The sequence below is a fragment of the Mirounga angustirostris genome, unplaced genomic scaffold, assembly GCF_029215605.1.
Source record: "Mirounga angustirostris isolate CCGP_5_RB_7025 unplaced genomic scaffold, mMirAng1.0.hap1 SCAF_17, whole genome shotgun sequence".
NCBI lineage: Eukaryota > Metazoa > Chordata > Mammalia > Carnivora > Phocidae > Mirounga > Mirounga angustirostris.
Genome location: NW_026991725.1, coordinates 38914330 through 38939362, shown reverse-complemented (window position 1 = coordinate 38939362; position 25033 = coordinate 38914330). Strand labels below are relative to the sequence as shown.

General features: G+C 42.0%; 1 protein-coding gene across 2 annotated transcripts; it reads left to right on the top strand.

The window, feature by feature from the left end:
* Positions 1-2628: 2628 nt before the first annotated feature.
* Positions 2629-15580, top strand: SUMO2 (small ubiquitin like modifier 2). 2 transcript variants are annotated; one of them, XM_064582404.1, is made up of 4 exons: positions 2629-2812; positions 4424-4555; positions 11123-11194; positions 14922-15580. In XM_064582404.1, the coding sequence occupies exons 1-4, from the start codon at positions 2792-2794 to the stop codon at positions 14982-14984; spliced, it is 288 nt and encodes a 95-aa protein (XP_064438474.1). In that variant the 5' UTR covers positions 2629-2791; the 3' UTR covers positions 14985-15580. The 2 variants fall into 2 exon arrangements, with proteins under 2 accessions (XP_064438474.1, XP_064438475.1); XM_064582405.1 differs by lacking the exon at positions 11123-11194 and having other exon boundaries at positions 2648-2812.
* The last annotated feature ends 9453 nt before the right edge of the window (positions 15581-25033 follow it).

Genomic DNA, 25033 nt, shown 5'->3' with positions numbered 1-25033 from the left:
CGGCTCAGGTCATGATCCCAGGGTCGTGGGATCGAGCCCCGCATCGGGCTCCTTGCTCCGAGGGAAGCCTGCTTCTCCCTCTCCCACTCCCCCTGCTTGTGTTCCCTCTCTCGCTATGTCTCTCTCTGTCAAATAAATAAATAAAAATCTTTTAAAAAAAATCCTTTAAAATAAAAAAATATTTTATTTATTTGAGAGAGAGCATGAGAGGGGGGATGGTCAGAGGGAGAAGCTGACTCCCTGCTGAGCAGGGAGCCGATGCGGGACTCCATCCTGGGACTCCAGGATCATGACCTGAGCTGAAGACAGTCGCTTAACCAACTGAGCCATCCAGGCGCCCTTGTTTTTACTTTAGAATGGTTTGTGGGGCGCCTGGGTGGCTCAGTCGGTTAAGTGTCTGCCTTCGGCTCAGGTCATGATCCCAGGACCCTGGGATCGAGCCCTGCATCTGGCTCCTTGCTCATCGGGGAGCTTGCTTCTCCCTCTCCCTCTCCCTGCCACTCCTCAGCTTGTGCTCTCTCGCTCTGTGTCAAATAAATAAAAATTCTTAAAAAAAAGAATGGTTTGTGGTTCTCAGACCAGTGTGTGCAAGAATCACCAGGCAAGCTTGTTAAAAATGGGGGATTCCAGAGCCACATTGCCCAAGAATATGCATTTATTTTATTTTATTTTTCTAAGAATATGCATTTAAACTGGTACCCTAGGGGCACCCGTCTGCCTCAGGTGGTAGAGCATGAACCTCTTGATTTCAGGGAAGTGAGTTCAAGCCCCATGTTGGAAGTAGAGCTTGCTTAAAACAAAATAAAACAAACAAAAACAAACAAAAAATGGTACCCCAGATGATTCTGATCCACTCAAATATATAGGCACAAGAGGGACGTACCTTACAAAAATAATAACAAAACAGGAGGCTATTGCAGTAGCCTTGGGGTAAGCCGACTTGAATTCAGGCTTCACCTGCCTGCCCTGATCAATCTGCCTTCCTTGGCCGGTATTACACCTAGCGCCTTAAGCCTCCTTTTCCCCATGAAGCATCAGCTGGAAGCCCAGGAAATGAGACTAGCCCAGAGACCAGACAGAGGCTGAAGAGAAGTAGCTAGATTTGGTAGGTATTTAGAAGGTGGAATAGACTAGACTCAAAGATCCTTTGCATGGGGACCGGCGAGGGTGAAGAAGAGCAGGAAGTCAAGGACGCCCCCTAGCTCTCCGGCTTGGAGGAGAAATAGTTGTAATGGTGTGCCACTCAGTGAACCAAGAACTCAAAGGAGAAGGGCAGTTCCCGGAAGGTGAAGTAAGGAATTTTAGTTGAAATTTGCTGAGTTTGTGGTGCCTCTGGGACATCCAGGTGGAGATGTTCACAGGTCAGTTGGATTTACGGGTTGGAAGATCAGAGCAAGATCTAGTTTAGAAATACATATTTGAGGATCATTAGCTAATAGGTGGTAATAGAAGGTGGGTGAAATCATCCCAGGAGAGGGAACAGAGTGATAAGAGAAAAGGATCTAAAACAGAATGCAAGGAACATTTAAGGGAAGGGCTGAGGAGGAAAAGAATTGCAAAGGGACCAAGGACCGGCCCGAGTCAACAGCCCAAAGTCACAGGGAGGGAGTTCAGAGGAGTGAGGAACGGGGAGGCGCACTGGATTCAGCACAGAAGCCTGTGGTGACCTTGCAGAGAGCAGTTTTAGCGGAGCTCCAGGGACAGCACCAGATTGCCGTGGATTGAGGAGTGAGTGGGAGGTGAGGGAGTGGAGGCAGCTGGCATGGACAGTTTTTCAAGATGTTTGGCCAAGAATGGAGTTAGATAGAAGAAGGAAACAGAATCAAGAGTCTTTTTCTATGCTAAGGGAGGAGTGGAAGAAAGCACAGGACGAAGGAAATAATAAAACCTACCGAGAGTAGCGGGAGGAATCCACTGCATTGAAGTCAGGATTGTTCCTAAGACAGGAGGGACCTACTTCTATTTTTTAACCTGACCGATTGGTTTGGAAGCTGGATATTGAGTGGTTCACTCTTACAGATCCTGTTTCCTCTTGGAAGTTGGGAGCCAGGCCATGAGTAAGGAGTTTGTAGGATGAAAATTTCTCCTCAGCTAGCCAAGTACGGGTTTACCAGCAAGAAGCAAGGAGGCACCGCACTGAAGCAAGAGGCCGGTGGGAAGCGGGTTGAAGCTGAAGCTTTAAAATTCAAAAGATGAGAGGCTGAGTGAGTGTGATGTACCTCCAACCGTGTGGAAAGCTGCATTTGGGTCACCAAACAAGATGGTTTTTTCCCAGATCCTCCTGCTGGGGCTTTTACTTAGGCTCCCCCTTCCTCCTCTACTCAGTCTGCCTTCCCCGGCCTGAGTCTCACGTCTAGGCCTCGAGCCTCCTCGTCCCCACCAAGGACCAGCTGGAAGCCATTTTGATTAAGCTCCACCACAGAAGGAGGACAATACAGCCCCGCCCAGAGCCAGGCGCGCCCCCGCGGCGGGCCGGGTGCGCGTGTCCGCGCCTCTTCCCGCCGGCCTGGCGGGCGCCGGGCCCAGGCCAGGGCGGTGCGAGGCGGGGGGTGGGGGTGGTTATGTAAGCGTTGCGCGCTCCCGCGAGGCGGCAACCAATAGGAAGCCCCGGCGACTCGTGCTCGCGCACGCAGGGTGGGGGGAGGGAGCGCACGACGTGCGCGCGCCCTCTCCCTCCTCCACCGCTGCCGCCTCCTTCTTCTGCCGCTCCTGGTGCTGCTTGTGTGCTCGTTCGGTGCGGACCTGGTACCTCTTTTGTGAAGCGGCAGCTGAGGAGACTCCGGCGCTCGCCATGGCCGACGAAAAGCCCAAGGTGAGCTCGGCGCTGGCTTCCTCGGCTCGCCGCGCGGTCGGGGTCACGGCGCGGGCCGGGGTCCGGCCCGAGCCCGCCGCGGGCTCCCCGCGCCTTCCTGGGCCCCCCACGGGGCCGGCCGCGGTTGAGGCCCGGGCGCTCCGCGCCATTTTCCTCCCTCCCCTCTTCCTCCCTCCCGCGCCGGAGGAGGCCCCGCCGCCCTCCCCCGCCCCCGACCGCCTCGGAGTGCGCGCCGGGCGCGAGTAGGGCGGGCGAATCGCGGACGCCCGCGGGCCCACCGGCCGCGAGCGGAGCTCCTCCGGCCCGGCCGGCCGGGCGCGCGTGCGGAGGGGCGTTAGGGCGCGCGGTGTCCCCACCCTCCGCGGACCCCGCGCCTGGCCGCGGCGGGTGTTGCCGCCTCCGCGGTGGCGGGGAGTTCCCTCCACCCCGGGCTTCCCCCCTCAGGGATGGGGGGCTGCGGGCATCTGGGGACCCCTGCCCCGCGCCGCGCTGGCCTGGAGAGGGCTCGAGGAGAATCAATGGGCTGCCGATGGGTTCCCCGTCGGGCCGTAGTGAGGGGCCGGGGGTTCGGGGATTCCCGGGGAGTATTTCCCACTTTCCCGGCTTCGGGGTCCCCAGGGGGCTGGGCAGGGGCTTTTGCCTGGGTGCCAGATCACCCCTAACCTGCGGAGACCGTGCGGTTTCGAGAAGTTGGAGGCAGAGGTGCGAGCAGAAAGACTTGGTAGGGCTTAACTTTTTAACGCGGGTTTTGAGGCACCGGGAGGCTCTTCCCGTGAGGACTGAGGCACACGCTTCTAATCCTGGCACACGGGACTTTCGTAGGGTTTGTTCTGTGACACCCCCTCCCCTTTCCTTTCTGAAGTGACTTGGGGGCTACAGAATTACATCAGCCTTTGATTTTGGTGAACTTCAGGTTGGGTGGAAATCTACAAGGAAGACTTGGAAGAAAACTGCATTTGACCCATGACAACAAAGGGGAGGGGAGAATAAGAGCTCTTAACTGAAAATAAACAAAAGTGAGGCTGCTAATAGAGGCGAACATGAATAGTGGTTCTAAGTTACTACCGCTGCTTCAGAGAGAATCGAGGGATATTCCCCAGTTAGGTTTTTTTTAAATGTAGTTGAGATATAAGTTATTAAATTGAGTTTAGTAACTTTTTAACAAGACGGTTGTAATGAGTTTTCGGTTGCAAGTTCTAGATTTTTATCCTTGCATTCTGTACTTAAAGCGCTTTATAAAGAGAAAGGATGGTTATTTTTAATCTTTTTAAGGGAAATGACAAATTTTGAGGGATAAAATAGGCCATTTTAGGAAATTCAGATGCAGGAGTGCCTTTCAGTGAATTGAGTGGGACCCATCGATAAAAGTCAATGGTTTTCGCTGATGGTATTGCATGTAGGCTACTTTTCCGTTTCTGCGACAGCTATTTAATATCGCTCCAGGATTTTTCATCTTTCAGATTGATTTCAGCGGCTGAAAACAGCTGTATACTCTTTTATCATACAGAATGAGAAACCTGTTGATTTCTGAAGCAAGTTGGGCTGCTGCTACTTTAAAAGGTGTTTGTTTTTCACATTTTCCAAATTATACTTTTATTTTTCTTTCAACAGGAAGGAGTCAAGACTGAGAACAACGATCATATTAATTTGAAGGTGGCGGGGCAGGATGGTTCTGTGGTGCAGTTTAAGATTAAGAGGCATACACCACTTAGTAAACTAATGAAAGCCTATTGTGAACGACAGGTGAGGAACTGACATACGCACTTAAAATAAAACTTATTAAGAAAAACCTTATTTTTTTGAGAACAGAAGCTAGGCTGGCATAATATTATAATTATCTTTTGGTTGAATGAATGCACTTATATACTTGACATATCAGTTATATCCTACACTTGGTATGTTGATGCTTCATGAAAGTCCTTAGGATGGTTTGGTTAATATTCTATATGATTCTAGTCCTATGCCAGAATTCATCAAATTATAGCCACAACACAGAATTTGTTCCTCAGGGGATGAGATTTTACTTTTATAAAAGAATAAGAATGATCTTGATAAAATTTCTTGTTAGGCTCTTTTTTTTTTTAAATCCATTTAAAATTTGTGTCACATCAAAACATTTTGAGCATTTAAACAAATTTGGAAATTAAATTGTGAGTTTAACAACTGCAATTTTCCTGAAGCATGTAAAATTGTAATATTTTCTTAAATAATGGTAGATGTCAAGAAATTTAACCTCCTGAGTCAGGCAGAAACATTCCTATGTTATAGGGACATTTGCATTTTACTCAGAAATTAGTAAATGGACAGCAAGAAGAGGAAGTAGAGATGAATAGATGCTGGGAGGTGAGTGCAGAGTTTAAGACAAAGAAGCTTCCTTTTGTGAGGTTGAATCTGTAACAATACAGAGGCAACTTTAAAGATGACTTTTGCAAGTATATCAAAAACTCTGATACCTTTATTAGTTAATTCAATAATAACCTGGCAGAAGTATTTTTTTTATTCAACTTTGAATGTATAACATATAAAAGTTGGGGAAGTCATTCTTTTAGACAAAAACAAGTTGTCTGCATTGCAAATTGTCCTAAAAATAGGCTCCAAATAGAGTAAGACTTAAACCTATAGAAGTTGGGAGATTGAGTTTGAGCTGATATTTGGACTTCCTGCATGAGCTCTAAGGGCATTTGGAAGAAACTGAGGATAAACTTCATTTTGAGATTGAAACTTTGTTTTATGCCTAATTTATTTATAATAGAATACTGTGCTTATATGATTTTTATCTTCATACGTAAACTAATCTTAAAGTTCTTTTTTTTTTTTTTTAAAGATTTCATTTATTTATTTGACAGACAGATAGAGCAGGAACACAAGCAGGGGGAGAGGGAGAAGCAGGCTTCCCGCAGAGGAGGGAGCCCGATGTGGGGCTCCATCCCAGGGCCCTGGGACCATGACCTGAGCCAAAGGCAGATGCTTAATGACTGAGCCACCCAGGCGCCCCTATAGTTCTTTAAAAGATAATGAATTTCAGTGTACTCTTATTTGAAGAATTTTGGTGAAATCCCTCTACACACTAATAAATATGTACTTCCTACTTGTGCTAAAGAATTTTTACTCTAGCGTCTTCCATATTTGAACACTAGTGCCCCTTCAGGTTACAGGGGAATTTTAAAAGGTAATCTTGTAGAACTTTTACATAGCATACCTTACAAAGTAGAAACTCATGCTTAGATTTAGTGGTTTTTTTTTTTTTTTTTTAATATTTATTTATTTGACAGAGAGACATAGCGAGAGCAGGAACACAAGCAGGGGGAATGGGAGAGGGAGAAGCAGGCTTCCCGAGGAGCAGGGAGCCCGATGTGGGGCTCGATCCCAGGACCCCGGGATCATGACCTGAGCCGAAGCCACCCAGGCGCCCTAGATTTAGTGGTTTTCAACAAAATTCTCTGCCTATCTTTTCTCGTTACTAAGTTTTAGATTTTAGATGGTCATACATTTTTTAAATGGTCCTATTTTTCAAAACTTAATATGGAAACTCAACTGTAATTCAAAGTTGAAAAACTTCATTGAATACCCACGTGCTTACTACCTAGTTTAACCATTAAGATTTTATTATACATATCTATTGATAACTTCTATTAATCCTAGACTGTTCATATTTAAGACTTCTGTATTTCTTGTAGGGGACCCAAAGGAACTTTTTACTTATCTGATATTTATCAGATGCCTACCATGTGCTGGGGCTTTATACCGTATGCCAGAAAAACAAAGACACATAGCACATCCCATATTGCAGATTGTCTTTATGAGATTGTTCTGTAAGATTGAGTTAGTAGGTCAATCAAGAATTCGGTGATTTTCCTGGTATGTTAAAATTTAGTGTATTGGGGCGCCTGGGTGGCTCAGTCGTTGAACATCTGCCTTCAGCTCAGGTCATGATCCCAGGGTCCTGGGATGGAGCCCTGCATCGGGCTCCCTGCTTGGCAGGTGGCCTGCTTCTCCCTCTCCCACTCCCCCTGCTTGTGTTCCTGCTCTCACTGTCTCTCTCTCTGTCAAAAAAAAATTTTTTTTAGTGCATTACTCATGTAAATAAAGTTTTTCTTAAATTTTTTCAGTTAGGTTTAAGTTGACTAAACTTGGGGCCATCTTAATTTGCACTAGGGGAAAAAGTATTGGTAATCCATAAAAAATATAATTCCACTGCATATCACTTGGAATGCAAATAGAATTTGAAGATAAGATTCAGGAAAATTTGGAAAGATTAGTTCCCATTTTCTTTTTAAATTGGGAATAACCTCAGAGTTTTGATTGAAACAAGATCCCTGTTTACTTTTCAAATGTTTACTTCTCTCATTCTAAGGAAGAGGGAGTTGAAGTGTCACCTAATTGGGCTGATCCCTGCTTTTTAAGTGTAGGTATAACGCCTTTAAAAATTCTAAAAAATTTTTTCTCTTTTTAAGATTTTATTTATTTATTTGACAGAGACACAGTGAGAGAGGGAACACAAGCAGGGGGAGTGGGAGAGGGAGAAGCAGGCCTCCCACCAAGCAGGGAGCCCGATGCGGGGCTCGATCCCAGGACCCTGGGATCATGACCTGAGCCGAAGGCAGACGCTTAACAACTAAGCCACCCAGGCGCCCCAAAAGTCTAAAATATTTATCCAATCTAATTTGCATAGTTAAAGGTGGTTTTTTGTGTTTTTTTTGACAGTTCAGGATTCTTGACTAAGGATTTCTTATCAAGATTAATTGAATGCTCATATTTACTTTCTAATGAACTCAGTTGGCATTGGATCTTTGGAGGGGTTCCAGTAGATGTCTAATAGGCATCTCAAATTGAATGTGCAAAAGACTCTTGATTGTACTCCTAGAAATCTTTTTCTCTGGTGTCCCCTCTCAATAAATAGCACTAGGTTACATTTAGTTGGGAGGTCAGAATCTTGGGATCATCTTTGATGCTTTAGAACTCCTATAAAATCCATCAACAAATTCTGTTCTCTACTTAAACCTGTACTGTTCAAAACAGTAGCCACAAGCCACGTGTGACTGTTTATCTCCTGAAACATGGCTAGTCCAAATTAATATGTGCTGGAAAGTGTACAATATATGCCAGATTTTGAAAACTCATAGTGGGAAAAGTAAAATATCTTAATTTTTCAAATGTTAATTATATGTTAAAACAAAAAGATTTTTAATATATTGATTTACAACATTTAAAATTTTACCTGCTTTTAACGTGGCAATTAGAAAAATTAAAATTATATATGTAGCTCACATATTTCTCTTGGATAGTGCTGAACCCTCAACCATTTTATTCCACTCTTGGTTGATTACTAACTTCAGAGACTTTCCTGATTAATTCAGAGTGCTTCTGCTCCCATCACTCGGTCCTCTCACTGTTTTTTGTATTGATCACTGTATTTGTCTCTCCATTAAAATGTAAGCTACATGAGCATAGGGCCTTTTTGTTCACTATTTCTCTAGAACTTAAACCACTACCTGACATATAGAGTGTGTTCAATAAATGCTTATAAAGTGATAGAGAACGTTCAAACTGCCTCCAGAGGTTGGTTTGTAAATAAATTTTCTATTCACATGTAGAATTGAGTTTGCCCACTTTGTCAGCTGTATAGCTTTTGGCTGAGGGCATACTATTCCACTCTAGTGTGCATTTACTATAACAGATTCTTTCATGGAATGTTAAGTGCCTTCAGAGAGCCCAGGCTGATTCATTGGTTTAGTCCCGTTCATTTTTGTGAAATGAAGAAATAGGGATCCAAAGAGATAACCTCACAGAGCTCTTCTGTGGTACAACTCTGAAGGTAAAGCTCAGGGATAAAATTTACTCAGAAGTGGAACCCAAATACTGGTTTAATGTAAATTCATTGTTTGAATTTACAGGATTCATGGAATCTGAAAGGCAAGTCTCCTGAATTTGGGACTTTTGATCTGTAGCAAAATAAAACATTTTATTGTTAAGGAAAAGCATGCAAACAGGTAGTAATAAAGGAATATGATGCGTGTTCTGGTCTTGTGTTTTTTTCCCCTCTTGTTTTGAATGGCCATGCCATTGACCTTAGGACCTTTCTAGTGGATATAGTAGAGGAAGAACCCAGCATTTGGCTTAGTATTTTGTTACAGCAATGGGTCTTCGATGGAGTGTTTGCAAATGTATAGTTAGTAGTTAATGGCTTGGCATTTAATTCATGGTTGCTTTGCATAATCACAAATTAAATTTGGATGTCATGAGGAATGAATTAAGGTTGTGGATGTCTCCTATCTGGTCTGGGAATTGCTTGTATTCCTCAAGACAAAGGCTAGTCTGAAAGTGTTACGTGTCAGACTAGAGTTTTAAAGGAAGGTAATAGGATCTTCATGTTAAAGGTAGTTTTAAAGACAGACTTAATGAATCCATGTTAAATAAAGGAATACAGGTGTCATATAAGTATTGAACACTTTGTTTCAATATTCTAGTCCTAGGAACTCAGTTAAGTTGACACAGGGATTTGTGTAACAGTAATTATAGCTGGTGATTTGAGTATGATACAGGAGTGATTTTTTTGTAGGATGCTTCCTTAAAAGCTCTTTTTCCAGTTAATATATTCACAGCATGTCTCCAAAGATACTTTATTTTCCTCTCTTGTCTTCATTTGGCTGCAGTTACCAGCTTTGCTACTTTGTTCCTTTCCCCTTTTCCCCACCCAGGTAGGTAATGATTAGTAAAACTTCCGAATCTGTTTTGCAGAAGGGGCATACTTAGGCTCATTTATCTCCTTAAATATAAAAATTTCTTGAAGCTAAACTCTAGTAATGTAATTTTAAAATTTCCTTTTTGTAATAAAGTTGCTCCTCAACTTAGTAGCTTTAGATTTATTTTTAAATAAAATGAAGCATGGTAAGGTAGATACTGCATTTCATCCATTTTATTCCATCAGTAACATACCCATGAGCACCTGCTGTGTGCAAGGAATGCAGTATAACCACGACAGTCTTAGGTTCTTGTCCCTCCTGGAGCGTGCTTTTTAGTGAGAGGTTGACAAATAATCATTGCTGGTCTAGGTAAGTACTGAGAAGGAATTTTAAAAGCAGGTGGTTCTTTTGAGGTATTCCACAGTTTTAAGCTTGTGTGCTTATGGATGGTTTTAGGACAGTTATGGTGGAAATGTTGATTACCGAAGGGTAAGAACTTGTTGAATTCTTGTGGTGTGCCTAACATTGTGCTGGGTTTTGACATAGGTTTCTCTTGCTTGGTGAAAGGAATTGTTTGGATAGAAATGAAGGTTAAGTAGCTTTAAGGCAAAATTTTAATTATTACATTTATTTAGGTGACTTACAGTTTTCATTATTAAGGGTGGGTTTTTCCCCCCTTTTTGGAGAGCTCTTTAAACACAGAAGAATGTTGCTGTGCAAATATGTTACTTTAAATTTCAGTATCTTTCTAACTCATTTAAATGCAGTTTGACTGGGGCACCTGGGTGGCTCAGTTGTTAAGCGTCTGCCTTTGGCTCAGGTCATGATCCCAGGGTCCTGGGATCAAGTCCCACATCGGGCTTTCTACTTCACGGAAAGCCTGCTTCTCCCTCTGCCTCTGCCTGTCTCTCATGAATAAATAAAATCTTAAAAAAAAAAAATAGTTTGAAGCTATAATCTATTCAAGCTTGGAGTAGCTGTGGTCTCAAAGTAATACAGCTTTTTTAAACGACCTTTTTTTTTTTCAAGATTTTTTTATTTGAGAGAGTGGGAGTGTGAGTTGAGGGAGGGGCACCGGGAGAGGGAGAGAGAATCTCAAGTAGACTCTGCTGAGCACAGAGCCTGACTTGGGGCTCCATCTCACGACCCTGAGATCGTGATCTGAGCCAAAATCAAGAGTTGGCTGCTTAACCAACTGAGCCACCCAGGTGCCCCTAAAAAGACCTTTTTTAAAAAAATCATTTTGGGGGCACCCGGGTGGTCGGTGGTCAGTTGTTTAAGCGTCTGCCTTTGGCTTAGGTCATGATCCTGGAATTCTGGGATCAAGCCCCAAGTCAGCCTGCTCAGTGGGGAGTCTGCTTTTCTCTCTCCCTCTGTTCCTCCCCCAGCTTGTTCTCTCTCTCTCTCTGAAATAAATAAAATCTTTTTAAAAAATCATTTTTCCAAAGAAGTTCAAACATAGTTCAAAGAAAGTGTGAAAGTCATGCCAAATCTTTTTATCCACACAGAAATGTTAACATGTTGATGATTGTTTATTTAGGTTTCTTTTAATATATTTATGGCTAAGTATGCATATAATTTTAGTTCTGTTTCTTTGCATTCTTACTGCTTTTAAACTCTCTTGTAGGGTTTGTCAATGAGGCAGATCAGATTCCGATTTGATGGGCAGCCAATCAATGAAACAGACACACCTGCACAGGTAAAAATCTCTTTGTGCTAACTAGAAAAGTCAGTGTTTTGTAATTTTCTCAACAGCCTTGTTTTTATTTGTAAACTTTTAGACATTGGAATACAGTTTTTCACCCAAGTGCAAAACTCTAAAATATGAATATTAGTATTTCTTCAGGATATGTCAGTGGTTTTTAAATATCCAGTTATCGTTTTGTAAAGCTGACAGGTCATTTAATTTAATCCATTCTTTCCTATTGCCAGCATTATTTGGAGAAAATAATTCAGAATGCTGTTTTTGTTGCTATAGCTCTTGATCATACTCCGGGTTCCCCCACAAGTGATTGGTTGGCTGTTGATCCTGAGTCTTTTTACTTCTCATGCTGAAATCGCTTTTAGTTGTCCTTGTGAACTAAAGGGATCTTGGGGCTCTAACTGGAAGTATCTTGATGGTTTTGCTCGATCAGTAGGGTTCTTGATACTATGTGGCTTTCCAAAGCCTCTGCAAAAGGTGATGCTGTGTCTGATCCCTTTCTCTCTTCACATGTCACTTTGTAAGATATCAGCTGGGCGGTCTTCTATGGCAGAAGCTCTTTGTCTTTGTTTCTTTTTACCCTCTCGGGTTCCACTCAAGACTTCTAGTTTAGGGAAAAAATATTTTGATAGAAGTTTAAGTTGGAGCCTTTCTACTTTTAAATTTATCAGTCCATAAAAACTAGAAAGTGGTAAATATGGTAGGAGTGAAGCAGCCTACCCTGGTTGTGGTTTTGTTGATAACCTTCAAAAATTTGAAATATTGGGGCGCCTGGGTGGCTCAGCCGTTAAGCGTCTGCTTTCGGCTCAGGTCATGATCCCGGGGTCCTGGGTTCCAGCCCCGTATTGGGCTCCCTGCTTGGCGGGAGGCCTGCTTCTCCCTCTCTCACTCCCCCTGCTTGTGTTCCCTCTCTCGCTGTGTCTCTCTCTGTCAAATAAATAAAATCTTTAAAAAAAAAAATTTTTTTTTTGAAATGTCTGGTTTGTAATTGAGGGAAGAATATTTTGAAGTAATTTCCTGTGATGAGTCTCTAAGAAGCAGTTATAGTAGGTAGCCACAAGGAGGAGCTGAATTCCCTTGGTGAATGAGAGACAGGAAAAACTCTTCTATCCTTTGAAGGCATTGCAAGTTTCACTATAAATGTAACATGCTGGGGGTTTTATTTTAGTAGATAGGCTGAAGACATGTTTTGATGGTTTAAGAAGAATAAAAACCTATTCTGCTAAGCTTGGATGTTTAGGATGTATTTGCTGTCTTTTGATGCTCTCACCCACCACCAAAAAGAAGTTCGTGTCTCTACGTTGCTGGCTGCAGATATTAAACTGTGACGAGGATTTGTTCAGAACTGCATTATAAAATCTTTACATTGAATGTGGAATCAAATTCCTTTGAGAATTTGAAATTGAATTTAACTGTAGAATGAAATTGATTCATTTTAGAATTATTCTCCCAATGTTTATTAAATAGAAGTAAAAATTAGAACATCTTAATGACCAGTTTTAATAGTAATATAATTAAGTGCCCACCGTTCTTTAAATATTCTCTTCGACTCATTTAATTCTTACAACTGAATGCTATTTCAATTTACAAAAGAGGGAATTGAGACTTAGTCATTAACATTTTAATGCCACAGTCCTACTTTTAGTGTATTTTAACTTCGTTAGAAATGATTCCCTTTCTTGTCTTTAGGTATCCAGGGTTCTTGATTTTTGTTTTTGTTTTTCTCCCCCCAAATTACCAGTTTTTAGAATGTGTTTTTTGAGGGTAATTATCAGCATAATAAACTGTGGGGTTTTGTTTGTTTTGTTGTTTTTTAAGATTTTATTTTTTATTTGACAGAGACACAGCGAGAGAGGGAACACAAGCAGGGGGAGTGGGAGAGGGAGAAGCAGGCTTCCCGCGGAGCAGGGAGCCCGATGTGGGGCTCGATCCCAGGACTCTGGGATCGACCTGAGCCGAAGGCAGACACTTAACAACTGAGCCACCCAGGCGCCCTCAGCATAATAAACTGTTACAAAGGTTATTTATTTCATAGGATTGCCATATGTACCAAGATTTTTCTACTGTGGTAGAAAGGATGGTTCTTTTATGTATAATGTGTGGGTAGTGAGCCTTGCAAACTTAGTTTGTGAGTTACAGTTTAAAATTTAAAGTAGTTTTTTAATAAATCTGTCCTTACACATATTCCTTCCCTTACTGCACAGAGCTAACTGCAATGCTTCCTGCACGTGCCAGGATGCATTCATGTTATGCCTGCGTGCGCATACACAAACACACTTTTAGAAATATAAATATAGTCATATTGTAAGCACTTTCACCATCTCGTTAGTTTTTTTGGTTTTGGTTTTTTTTTTTTTAAGATTTTATGTATGTATTTATTTTATTTATTTTTTTTTAAGATTTTTTTAATTTATTTATTTGAGAGAGAGAGAATGAGAGAGAACACATAAGAGGGGGGAGGGTCAGAGGGAGAAGCAGACTCCCCGCTGAGCAGGGAGCCCGATGCGGGACTCGATCCAGGGACTCCAGGATCATGACCTGAGCCGAAGGCAGTCGCTTAACCAACTGAGCCACCCAGGCGCCCTGTATTTATTTATTGAGCATGAGCAGAGGGAAGGGGAGAGGGAAAAGGGGGAAGAGAGGATCCCAGGCAGACTGCTGAGCCTGGAGACCAACTCAGGGCTGGACTCACCACCTTGAGGTCATGACTCAAGCTGAAATCAAGAGTCGGACGCCCAACTGACTGAGCCACCCAGGTACTCTGCTACCTAGTTTTTAAGTTTGTTTTTAGCCTAATATTATATCTTAGGGATAGTTCCATTTCTAAACATGTAAATCTGTGTGGTATTTCATGTTAAGAGTGTACCACATTTCTTTGAGTTTTTATTGATATTTAGGTTATTTCCAGTCTTTTGCTCATTTAAACAACATTGCAGTGAGACCCTTTACACATATTCTTATTTCCATTTATTTTGTTTTTTATGTCTTTTTTTTTTAAGATTTTATTTATTTATTTGACAGAGACAGACAGCGAGAGCAGGAACACAAGCGGCGGGGGCAGTAGGAGAGGGAGAAGCAGGCTTCCCACTGAGCAGGGAGCCTAATTCAGGGCTCGATCCCAGGACCCTGCTATCATGACCCGAGCCAAAGGCAGACGCTTAATGACTGAGCCACCCAGGCGCCCTTTTATATAATTCTTTATTTTTATCATTATGATAAGTGATAAATTTATCATTTTTATAACATTTTTATTTTCAATAATTAAAAGGGAGGCAGTTTAACTCGTGCACATATTCAGCTTTTTCACTTAAAATTCTTATTTTTTAAGATTTTATTTATTTGAGAGGGGGGTGGCACAAGCAGGGAAGAGGGACAAAAGGAGAGGGAGAAGCAGATTCCCTGCTGAGCAGAGAGCCCAATGTGGACCTTGATCCCAGGATACTGGGATCATGATCCAAGCCGAAGGCAGATGCTTAACCAACTGAGCCACCCAGGTGCTCCCCAGCTTTTTCACTTAAAAACTAAGTTTTCTATAATCTTCATATAAGGAAGACCAAGTGAAAAGTTAATTTAAGACTGGTGCTACATTAAGCTATGGGATGTCCACAATATGAACACTGAAATTGGGTGGAACTTGTGCAGTTTTCGGGGTACTTGAGAGTTACAGATCTTAAGAGCTGATAATCAGTGGCCTTCCATTTGTTTTTCTTCTCTCGTATGCCAGTTGGAAATGGAGGATGAAGATACAATTGATGTGTTCCAGCAGCAGACAGGAGGTGTCTACTAAAAAGGGAACCTGCTACTTTACTCCAGAACTCTGTTCCTCCAGACCAAGAAGACATTCTCAATTAGAAAGCCGCAATTTGGTTCCACCACATCCTGACTACTACAGTATAGTTTTCTCTATTCTTTCATTTTCCCCTTCCCCATTCCTTTATTGTACATAAAGTAACTGTGTATGTGCACAAGCATATTGCATTTTTTTTTTTAACTAAATGGCCAATGGTATGTTTTGATCGACATCAAATGGAGATGGGATGGGGGAAAATACTGCTTCTGTGAAAATACCCCCTCTCTCCATTAGTGGCATGCTCAGTCAGCTCTTATCTTTATATTCCAGTAAGTTATTTTGCTCTCACTGTTTAACAAAAAAAGAACAACATAAAAATCCTTGCATACCTTGTTCGATTGGAGAATTTTAATGTTTTTCATTTATCATTGTAAAACCAAGGACAATTTTATAACTTTTTTGTACGTAGCTGTTACATGTAGGGCAATCTGTCTTTAAGTAGGGATAAATTACTCTAAAAGAAATGAATCCTAGATAGTTTTCCCTTCAAGTCAAGCGTCTTGTTGTTTAAATAAACTTCTTGTTTAAAATGAGCTGTTTTCTTTATTCTGAAGAATATTGAGAAGCTTAGAAAAAACCATGAAATGAGTAGGCTGCTAGAAGTAACATTTCAAGGAAGAAATAAAGCTACACTGCATTCCTGACAGACTGATACAAAACAAAGAATAACAAAGTTTATAAATGACTAGTAACTGATGTTTCAGCCTCTTTGTTTAAAAAGCTTAGGCAGTTCCAAATACGCAACTTTACTAGCAAAAATTGGGTCATAATGTTGTGGATTTACTCCCAAGTATTCTCTGTAACCACTACCTGGCAGAATGGGTTAGTACATGCAGCTAAGAGAAAGTTGAGTTTGCTAACTCTGCTGATAAATCACTCAACCATTCTAGCCTCCTTTGATGAATAAATATTCCCTAACCCAAAATAGAGTCTTCGTTCCTTGAGGATGTTGAAGGACAGAAAATACTTATCCACATATCTCCACTCTAACAGCCTTAAATATGCAGGGCACCACAGTTTTTAAATTCAAATGTGTGGGGAAGGGTAACAGCTCTAAAACTAGTAAACAGAATATTAGAGCTGGAGAGATTTAGATTACCTAATTCTAACCCGTTTTAGAGACTAACCCGTTTTAGAGATGAGGAAGCTGAGTTCCGGAGGGTTGTTACTTGTCACACAGAGGATTATGAAGCTAGGACTAGAGAATAGGTATGATCCCTGTTAATGCAGTTCTTCCATATTGGTTCTCAAGAAACTGAATTTCCACTCCTCTTAACTCACCAATGTGGCCTTTTGGGATTAAGTCCCCATGTACTATCATGCCTTGTCATTCACTTAGTTCATTCTGTTGCAATATGGTCTTTTTTTTTTTTTACATCCCCTATTTTTATGGTGAACGAGCTTCCCCAGACAGGTTTTCTGTAGGTTTTTTTAAGTTTTATTTATTTAATCTCTACACCCAATGTGGGGCTCGAACTCATGACCTAAGATCAAGAGTTGCATGCTCTTCTGACAGCTAACCAGGCATGCCTGTTCCATAGTTTTTCCACGCTATATAAGAGTTAATATTGAACCAACGACTTTTATTCCTGTATGTAACCAATCTCCGTTTACAATTTATATTGTGAAACTGTGGGAAGCCTGCCCCCAAAAAATCTTAGGTAAGTGTGTATCTTGAGTTGTTGCACTAGGTACTGTTGAATGGTGGAATTTGGTGGTGCCCTAAAAATTAGGATTGAAATTCAAGCCAGAGAACTTTATTATATAAAGGATCTTGAATTGGGTTCTTGTTTAATTAGGAATTACTAATGTCTGAGCTTTTGCCATGTTGGGGGGAATATAAACTTGGTAGTAGAAAAACTGGATGGAATTTTAAAAGCCTGAGGGAAAAGCGTGGAAAGGGCACTGTTTGGTAATATGGTGGTGTAGCTTATTGATAGTTGGGTCAGTGTATAACTACCACTGTTAAATAAACTTCTTCATTGTTCTCCCCCTATTTCACATACGTTGCTATCATAAAGACCTTTTCTATGCAAAATTTATGGAGTTTTTTTTTTTTTTTTTTTAAGTAATCTCTATACCCAGTGTGGGGCTTGAACTCATGACTCCAAGATCAAGAATTGCCCCCTCTCCCAACTAAGCCAGCCAGGCATCCCTAAGGAGCACTTTATTATTTATTTAAAAATTTTTTTAAAGATTATATTTATTTGACAGCACGAACAGGGGGAGCGGGAGCAGGAGAGGGAGAAGCAGGCTCCCCGCTGAGCAGTAAGCCCAATGCGGGGGCTCGATCCCAGGACCCTGGGATCATGACCTGAGCCGGAGGCAGAGGCTTAACCAGCTGAGCCACCCAGGTGCCCCTAAGGTGCACTTTTAAAAGAACACTTTGAAAATAAGTGAATTGTTGAAAATACTGAAAGTAATATTTGCATTTTAATTTTTTGCCTTTGGAGGGGAGGTTCAAATGATGGGAGTTACACTGCCATTTTGAGTAATTATTGGAACAATTTAGCTAATCTCTTTCTGGCTGCTCTCACATTAATACCCCACATATTTATATCCTGAAAGCAGCAAATAGTATCTAAGTGAACATTGTTTTGTACAAGGAAATGAGAGAATTTTTACTCCAAAGCACCCCTCCTATTCATCCACACTGCTTGAGGCCAAAACAAAAGGTATTAGCAACTTTTCAGAAATAGGAGTGTCAAGTCGTTTGGTTCATTTTTTTGCTTGTTCGTGTTTTTGTGGAAATTATTTTAACCTGATGATCAGTTTATTTTTTTATTTTGTATTTATTTAAATTCGATTAGCCAACATATAGTACATCATTAGTTTTTGAGGTAGCTAGCGTTCAATGATTCATTAGTTGCGCTGTAACACCCAGTTTATATTCTCCCAAAAGGGGATGATGTGGAGTGGAAGATGGTGAGGAGTAGCATAGTTTGAGGAGAAATGGGAGACTATGGTCATAGCATGTAGTTCTGGAGGAGATTGTGCCAGCAGGAGGTCAATAGAAGGTGGAATCCCTGGATATGAGGGAAGTCTGTTGGGAGTCTTCCCAAAGTCCTTGTGGGGGTTATGGTGTATTGGAGAGGGCCAGCTGTGCTGCTGAGGCTTATTTTTGAATTAAGATACTGCTGCTTTTAAATCCGACTAACAGTGATTCTGGATTGTGGTTTTGCATTAGAATCCCCTGGTGAGTTTTAAAAACATACCAATGCCTGAGTCCTATCCCTAGAAATGTATTTTGAAAGCAATGGAATGAGAAGCAATTCTGGGATGCATCATCACTACTCTTAAGAGTTAATAAGCACCTTATGGATGGTGAAGATTACATGAGATAATAAATGTTTCAGCCACCTAGCACAATGCCTCCCACGGATGGAACTCTTTAAATAAAAGTTATTATTTTCAGCATGCAGTAAAGGCTCTGCCATAGGATGCTGAGACTTCAACAGAATTCCATAATCTGTGACGATGCCTCGTACTTAACATATATGAAAAAGGCCAAGAATTTTCTATTCATTTCTAAAACAATTCAATCTTTGTCTTGTTAGGCTTTTTAATAAACGTTTAATGCTAAATTGTGCCCTAATGAGTCTTTAAGGAAAAACAGTCCTCAGGATTTTAATGATTCTCCAATATTCTAAAAACCAGAAGACCCATCCACAACATGCTTCAACATTCTGATTATGTAGGTGGTAATCTGAGGGGTGATCCTCCATGTAGTAGGACACATATGATGTGCTTTATAGTGAGACTTTAGTCTGTAAGGTGGTTAGCTAAAGAAAAGAGTTCCTCAGAGTGGAACATAATTAGAATAGAGCATATAAACAGGTTAGGAATTTAATCTATTTGGAATGTGGAGTGTTATTTCCCTGTAAGCAGTGACATGTGACTATGTATGAGATCATTTTAAGATTTCCTATACCCCTGGGGCCTTTATGAAACCTTTTAAAGTCTCAGAATTGTCATGTAGTGTTTGCTTTCTTGCAATTCATTTTTTTTTTTTTTAAAGATTTTATTTATTTATTCGACAGAGAGAGACACAGCGAGAGAGGAAATACAAGCAGGGGGAGTGGGAGAGGGAGGAGCAGGCTTCCCGAGGAGCAGGGAGCCCGATGCGGGGCTCGATCCCAGGACCCTGGGACCATGACCTGAGCCGAAGGCAGACGCTTAACGACCGAGCCACCCAGGCGCCCCGCAATTCGTATTTTTAAGGCATATAATGTGTAACTTCGCCACAAGTTACAGAATTTGGAATATTAAGGGAAGAATTTTCTCACATTTTTCAGGGCATGCTGTTTAAAATTATTTGATGTTTGTAATTTTAGCAATTTTTGCAAAGGAGGCCAAATTCATTTCTAGGAGAGCAGGACAGGTGGGTTAGGGGCGTTTTTTGCTTGTTTATTAAATATAGAAATAGCATGGGATTGGGGAAAGCAAACAAACTTAATCCACGTCATTTTATTCAGCTCAGTCTGAGAGAAGGGGAAAAGAATGGAGAGATAGGAATCATGCTCTCCCTCCACAATCCAGTGATTAAAAAGGATGTGAGAGTGGCATGTCAGACCTAGTAGGGAGTATGTGCCATTTTGTTTACCTTTGGCAAAGAGAAGGCAAAACATGACCACCATTTTCCTTATCTCAGGTGGTTGGTTGGTTTTACGGCAAATGAGTTTCAAGAAAAAATAAATGCCTTCAGTTGTCTCTCTGTGCCATTGATTTGCCTTTCTTTGTGTGAGGATACAGCTAAGAAAAGAATGGACAGATGCATACTAAATTTGGCTTAGGAGTGATGGATACAGAATGTATGTGTAAATATGTATGGTTAAGTCACACAGAAGTGACATGGGGCACCCTGCAATCCTGGGGTTGAAAAGCTTGTTAGAAATACTTGTCAGTAAGTCATTTATTAATTCAGTTACTTAGTGAAGTTCAAAAGCACAAGAGCAGCATTTTAACAGTAGAAGGAATAGAAAATATTAAAATGTATTGGGCCGCCTGGCTGGCTCAGTCTGTGGAACACGCAACTCTTGATCTCAGGGTCATGATTTCGAGCCTCACGTTGGGCATAGAGATTATGTAAGAAAACAAAAAAGAAAGAAAATGCATTAAACTATGGTTGAACATAAACAGTTACTGTCCTTGTAGGTCAGAAATAGTCAAATGTCTGCAATTTCATGTGGGTTCAACCTAGTATGTGTGTTCTGGATCAGAATGAGAGACACTAAGAAATTGGTTCAAACCCGATTGCATAATCCAGGTAGAGTAAATCCCAATAATAAGGCCCTGGAGATTGCCCATAACCTCTGGCATTCTGGAATAAATTGGGGCAGGTTGAAATTATGGGAGATTCAGAAAAAAGTTGGTAACATTCAAGGCAAAAAACAGATGCTTGAGAGCTAAGAGACGCTATGTCAGTGCATATTTTTGTGTTTCGTTTAAATTTAGTTATTACCTTAGTAGGCTTCAAGAGATGAACAACTTCCAGATTATTCTGAGTAAGTTGTACATTGCATTCTTGAATGAAACTCTCCACATACCCAGCAACAAATTTAAAAACCAACAGGATTTCTGTCCGTGTTAAAGGAAAATTATTAAGGCTTTAAACATTTTTTGACCTTTTTTATTTTTTATTTTATTTTTTTTAAAGATTTTATTTATTTATCTGAGAGAGGGAATGGGAGACAGAGAGCATGAGAGGGGAAGGGTCAGAGGGAGAAGCAGACTCCCCGCCGAGCAGGGAGCCCGATGCGGGACTCGATCCCGGGACTCCAGGATCATGACCTGAGCCGAAGGCAGTCGCTCAACCAACTGAGCCACCCAGGCGCCCCGACCTTTTTTAAATAGTAATTTCTTGCCACCTGCTTCAGAAAATACATTGTGTTCTGAGGAAATTCTGAGAATACTGGGTTTACAAAAACCTGTTGGGAATGCTGATTACTAGGCTTTCTGAATTGAATTACAAATAGAAGACTAGTACTTGGAATATAGTAGGGAAGCATGGGACTAAGTGAAATCAGGGGGCACTTACTGCTTAAAGACATGAGAAGTTATGCGGAGTATGGATAACTGCTCATGCTCCCCTTCACTGTATTTAAAAAGCAGGTGAAAAATGGAACATACATATAGGGCAGTGGTTTTGAAATTGCCCGGAACCATGGGGTTGTGCAAAAGAGGACAGTAGAGAGACGGCCAGCCAGGGACGGGGAAGCGGAAAGGGCCAGGATTCCGGACCCTCCGCTTGGTTTCAATCACAGCTGCTCTGTTCATCTAGTTTATATATTTGGATCCTGCTTCCTAAACGTTTGAAAAACATTGCTATAGGGGTGCCTGGGGGGCTCAGTCGTTAAGTGTCTGCCTTCGGCTCAGGTCATGGTCCCAGGGTCCTGGGATCGAGCCCTGCATTGGGCTCCCTGCTCTGCGGGAAGCCTGCTTCTCCCTCTCCCACTAACCCTGCTTGTGTTCCCGCTCTCGCTGTGTCTATCTCTGTCAAATGAATAAATAAAATCTTTAAAAAAAAAACAAAAAACATTGCTATAGTCATGAAATAGCTGTTGGACCATTCTTTCTCATAAGATTTCATCTGTCTAATATTTCATTAGGTTTTTAGGTCAACCTAAGTGTTCAGAACAAATTTTGTATTGATTTAGAGTCCTCAATATGTATTTTACAAATCAATGATGGGCCTTCATCATTTTGAGAGCAGGCATCCTTTTGAATCTTTTGATCCTGATCTGATCTGTGTTGATCTTTTGAACAGACTCTAATTTTATTAATGTCCCATTTTCAGTTGAGTTGGTCGTCTGGAGCAAAGGTCATTATCATATCTGTTTTACCCCAAATCTCTAACTTGTAGCAAAAAGTGGAGTATAGTGATTTTAGTCAAAACTGTTGTAGGACATGAACAAGTAAACAGGAAGGCTTGTTATTCTGGAAATTTCTGGCAATTTTACTTTAAGGCAGGATTCTTTTTTTTTTTTTTTTTAAGATTTTATTTGAGAAAGAGCGAGTGAGCATGAGTTGGGGGGAGGGGCAGAGGAGACTCCCCACTGAGCAGGGAGCCCGATGTAGGGCTTCCATCCCAGGACCCTGGGATCGTGACCTGAGCCGCAAAGGCAGACGCCCAAGCGACTGAGCCACCCAGGCACCCCTATTTTATTTTTGAGTTAGCTCTATTGGGGCTTGAACTCATGACTCTGAGATCCAGAATACTTGCCATACCGACTGAGTTGGCCAGATACCCCTGGCAATTTTACATTAAAATACAATGCTCGGAAACAGGCCTGCCTAAAATGGCTTTAATTAGGTATCTGTTTTACATAATTTATTCTTCTTTATAAATCATTAGATTAAAAGGATTCCCTGGGACTGATCCTTTACCTTTGAAGCAAAGGTTCTCAGCCCAAGCCACATGTGACCTGTTTAGCTTCTTAAAGATATCCCTGGTTAGACTCTACCCGCCCTGACCCCTCAACCGAAATTCCAATTCAGTATATCTCAGATAGGGCTGGCATTCATTTGTATTCCTTATAAGCTCATAGCTTATTCTGATGTGCAGCCAGGATGGGGCAGCTCTAATAAGAAGCTTTAGTTTACCAAGTACAACTTTTTTTTTTTCTTCTTAAGATTTTATTTCTTTAAGTAATCACACCCAATGTGGGACTGGAACTCAAACCTGAGATCAAGGGTCACATGCTGTACTGACTGAGCCAGCCAGGCGCCCCTACCAAGTACAACATTCTTAAAATTATCTCATTTCAACCAATTTAAAATAGGTGTTATTAACCCCATTTACAGATAAGGAAACTGGGCTCAAGAGCATAAATGGAAAAAAAAAAAAAAGCATAAATGACCCAAACGTGTCTTTCATGGAAGAAATGTTTTTTTGTTGTTGTTGTTTTGTTTTTTTTAATTTTTTATTTATTTGCGAGAGAGAGAGAGAATGAGAGACAGAGAGCATGAGAGGGAGGAGGGTCAGAAGCAGACTCCCTACTGAGCAGGGAGCCTGATGTGGGACTCGATCCCGGGACTCCAGGATCATGACCTGAGCCGAAGGCAGTCGCTTAACCAACTGAGCCACCCAGGCGCCCGGGAGAAGTGTTTTTTATGGGAGCAGAACCAGAACCTAGGCTTTTCGATTTCCAGTTTAGTGCTGTATTGCCATACCAACCTGTCTTTTATAATACAGGGGAGGGAGGAAATCGGGCAAGTCAAGTATGAACTCAAAGGTTTAGGCCAAAAGGGACCCACCTTGGGGTGCCTGGTTGGCTCAGTCCATAGAGCAAGGGACTCTTGATCTCAGGGTTGTAAGTTCAAGCCCCATGTTGGGTGTGGAGCCTACTTAGGGACCCACCGGGAGATTTGTCCAAACCCCTCATTTAACACATAAAAGACAATTTCAGATTATTAAAAAAATTTTTTTTTAAATTTATTTGACAGAGAGAGAGCGCGCGCACAGCAGGGGGAGTGACAGGCAGAAGGAGAGGGAGAAGCAGGCTTCCCGCGGAGCAGGGAGCCCGACGCGGGGCTTGATTCCAGGAGCTGGGATCATGACCTGAGCTGAAGGCAGACGCTTAACCGACTGAACCACCCAGGCGCCCCCATATTATTAAAACGTTTGTGATAGGGGCGCCTGGGTGGCTCAGTCGTTGGGCGTCTGCCTTCAGCTCAGGTCATGATCCCAGGTTCCTGGGATTGAGCCCCGCATCGGGCTCCCTGCTCCGCGGGAGGCCTGCTTCTCCCTCTCCCACTCCCCCTGCTTGTGTTCCCTCTTTCGCTGTGTCTCTCTCTGTCAAATAAATAAATAAAATCTTTAAAAAAAAAAAAAAGTTTTGGGAAAAAATAAATGATTAAAAATAAAAGTTTTGGAAATTTAGGCCCAGCCTGTAAGAATGGGAAGATTTTAATCCAAACAAGTGGTCAGCACATAAAGACATCATCCATGCCTTTTAGAAGAGAACTTCTCTCTGGCTTTTCATGAAAACCCAGGAGAGTGGTTAACCAAGGATACAAGCTTCCAACTGCCAGGAAAGAGGAGGCTACACAAGGAGGAATGTTGATTAATTTTTATGGAAATATTGAAAAAGGTCTGCCTTGAGGAAACATGCACGACATGGGAAGGCCTCCATCCTTGTTTGCTCAAGGCTTTCCTATTAGGATCTTGTAAACAGCCATTCTTGAGCCCTCCAAGTGTTGTCTGCATTTGTTGCAGGGATAGATTTACCCAGACAGGTGGAAGAGTCATGACTTAAGGGTTATAAACAGCTGCAGAGGCCAGGGCTGCTCCACAGTCTTGGTAGCAAGGGATGTGACTGTTCCCCACCACCGAGCATTAACCAGCCTTAGAACAGGCCCTCAAATCGGAACGACTGTAATTTTGGTCTAGTACATGCACCACCCCTGACAGCTAAATAATAACACTAAAATGTGAAGAATTTCGACTCGTTTTAAAAGGGATCATCTTGGCTTGCTTTCTGTTGCTGACTCATAGTGCTGCTGTTTCGAGACGGTCATGTTTCCGAATGGGACACACAGTAGGTATTCAATGAATGTCAATTTGTGGCAGTAATTTTCATCCCTTGAGGAGCATGCCTTACTATATCTCTCCATGAGTAAGGCAACGGTAAGTGAATGGTAAAGACAAATCTGTCCTCGGCTTGTGGGTTCCAACTCGCCCAGGGCGAGCTTCTCCCTCGGTCAGGTAACTTTCTTAAGTGACAGCGAGCACAACTTGTGCCCAGTGCGGGGCCGGTTTGTCCTTTGTCCAATCATCACCGAGATTTGGGGGTGGGGGAGGGGGAACTTCCAAAGACCTACCCTGACCAGGAAGGGGGCGGGTTTAGGCTGAGCTGGGGCCACCGCAGCCCATCAAGGTGCCCGCACGATGCTTGGCACTCCAGGGAGCCAATAGGAACAAAAAAGCTGTTTGAATTGGCCAATACCGGCAGGGTGGGGGCGGGTGTCTTCGAGCTTTATAAAGG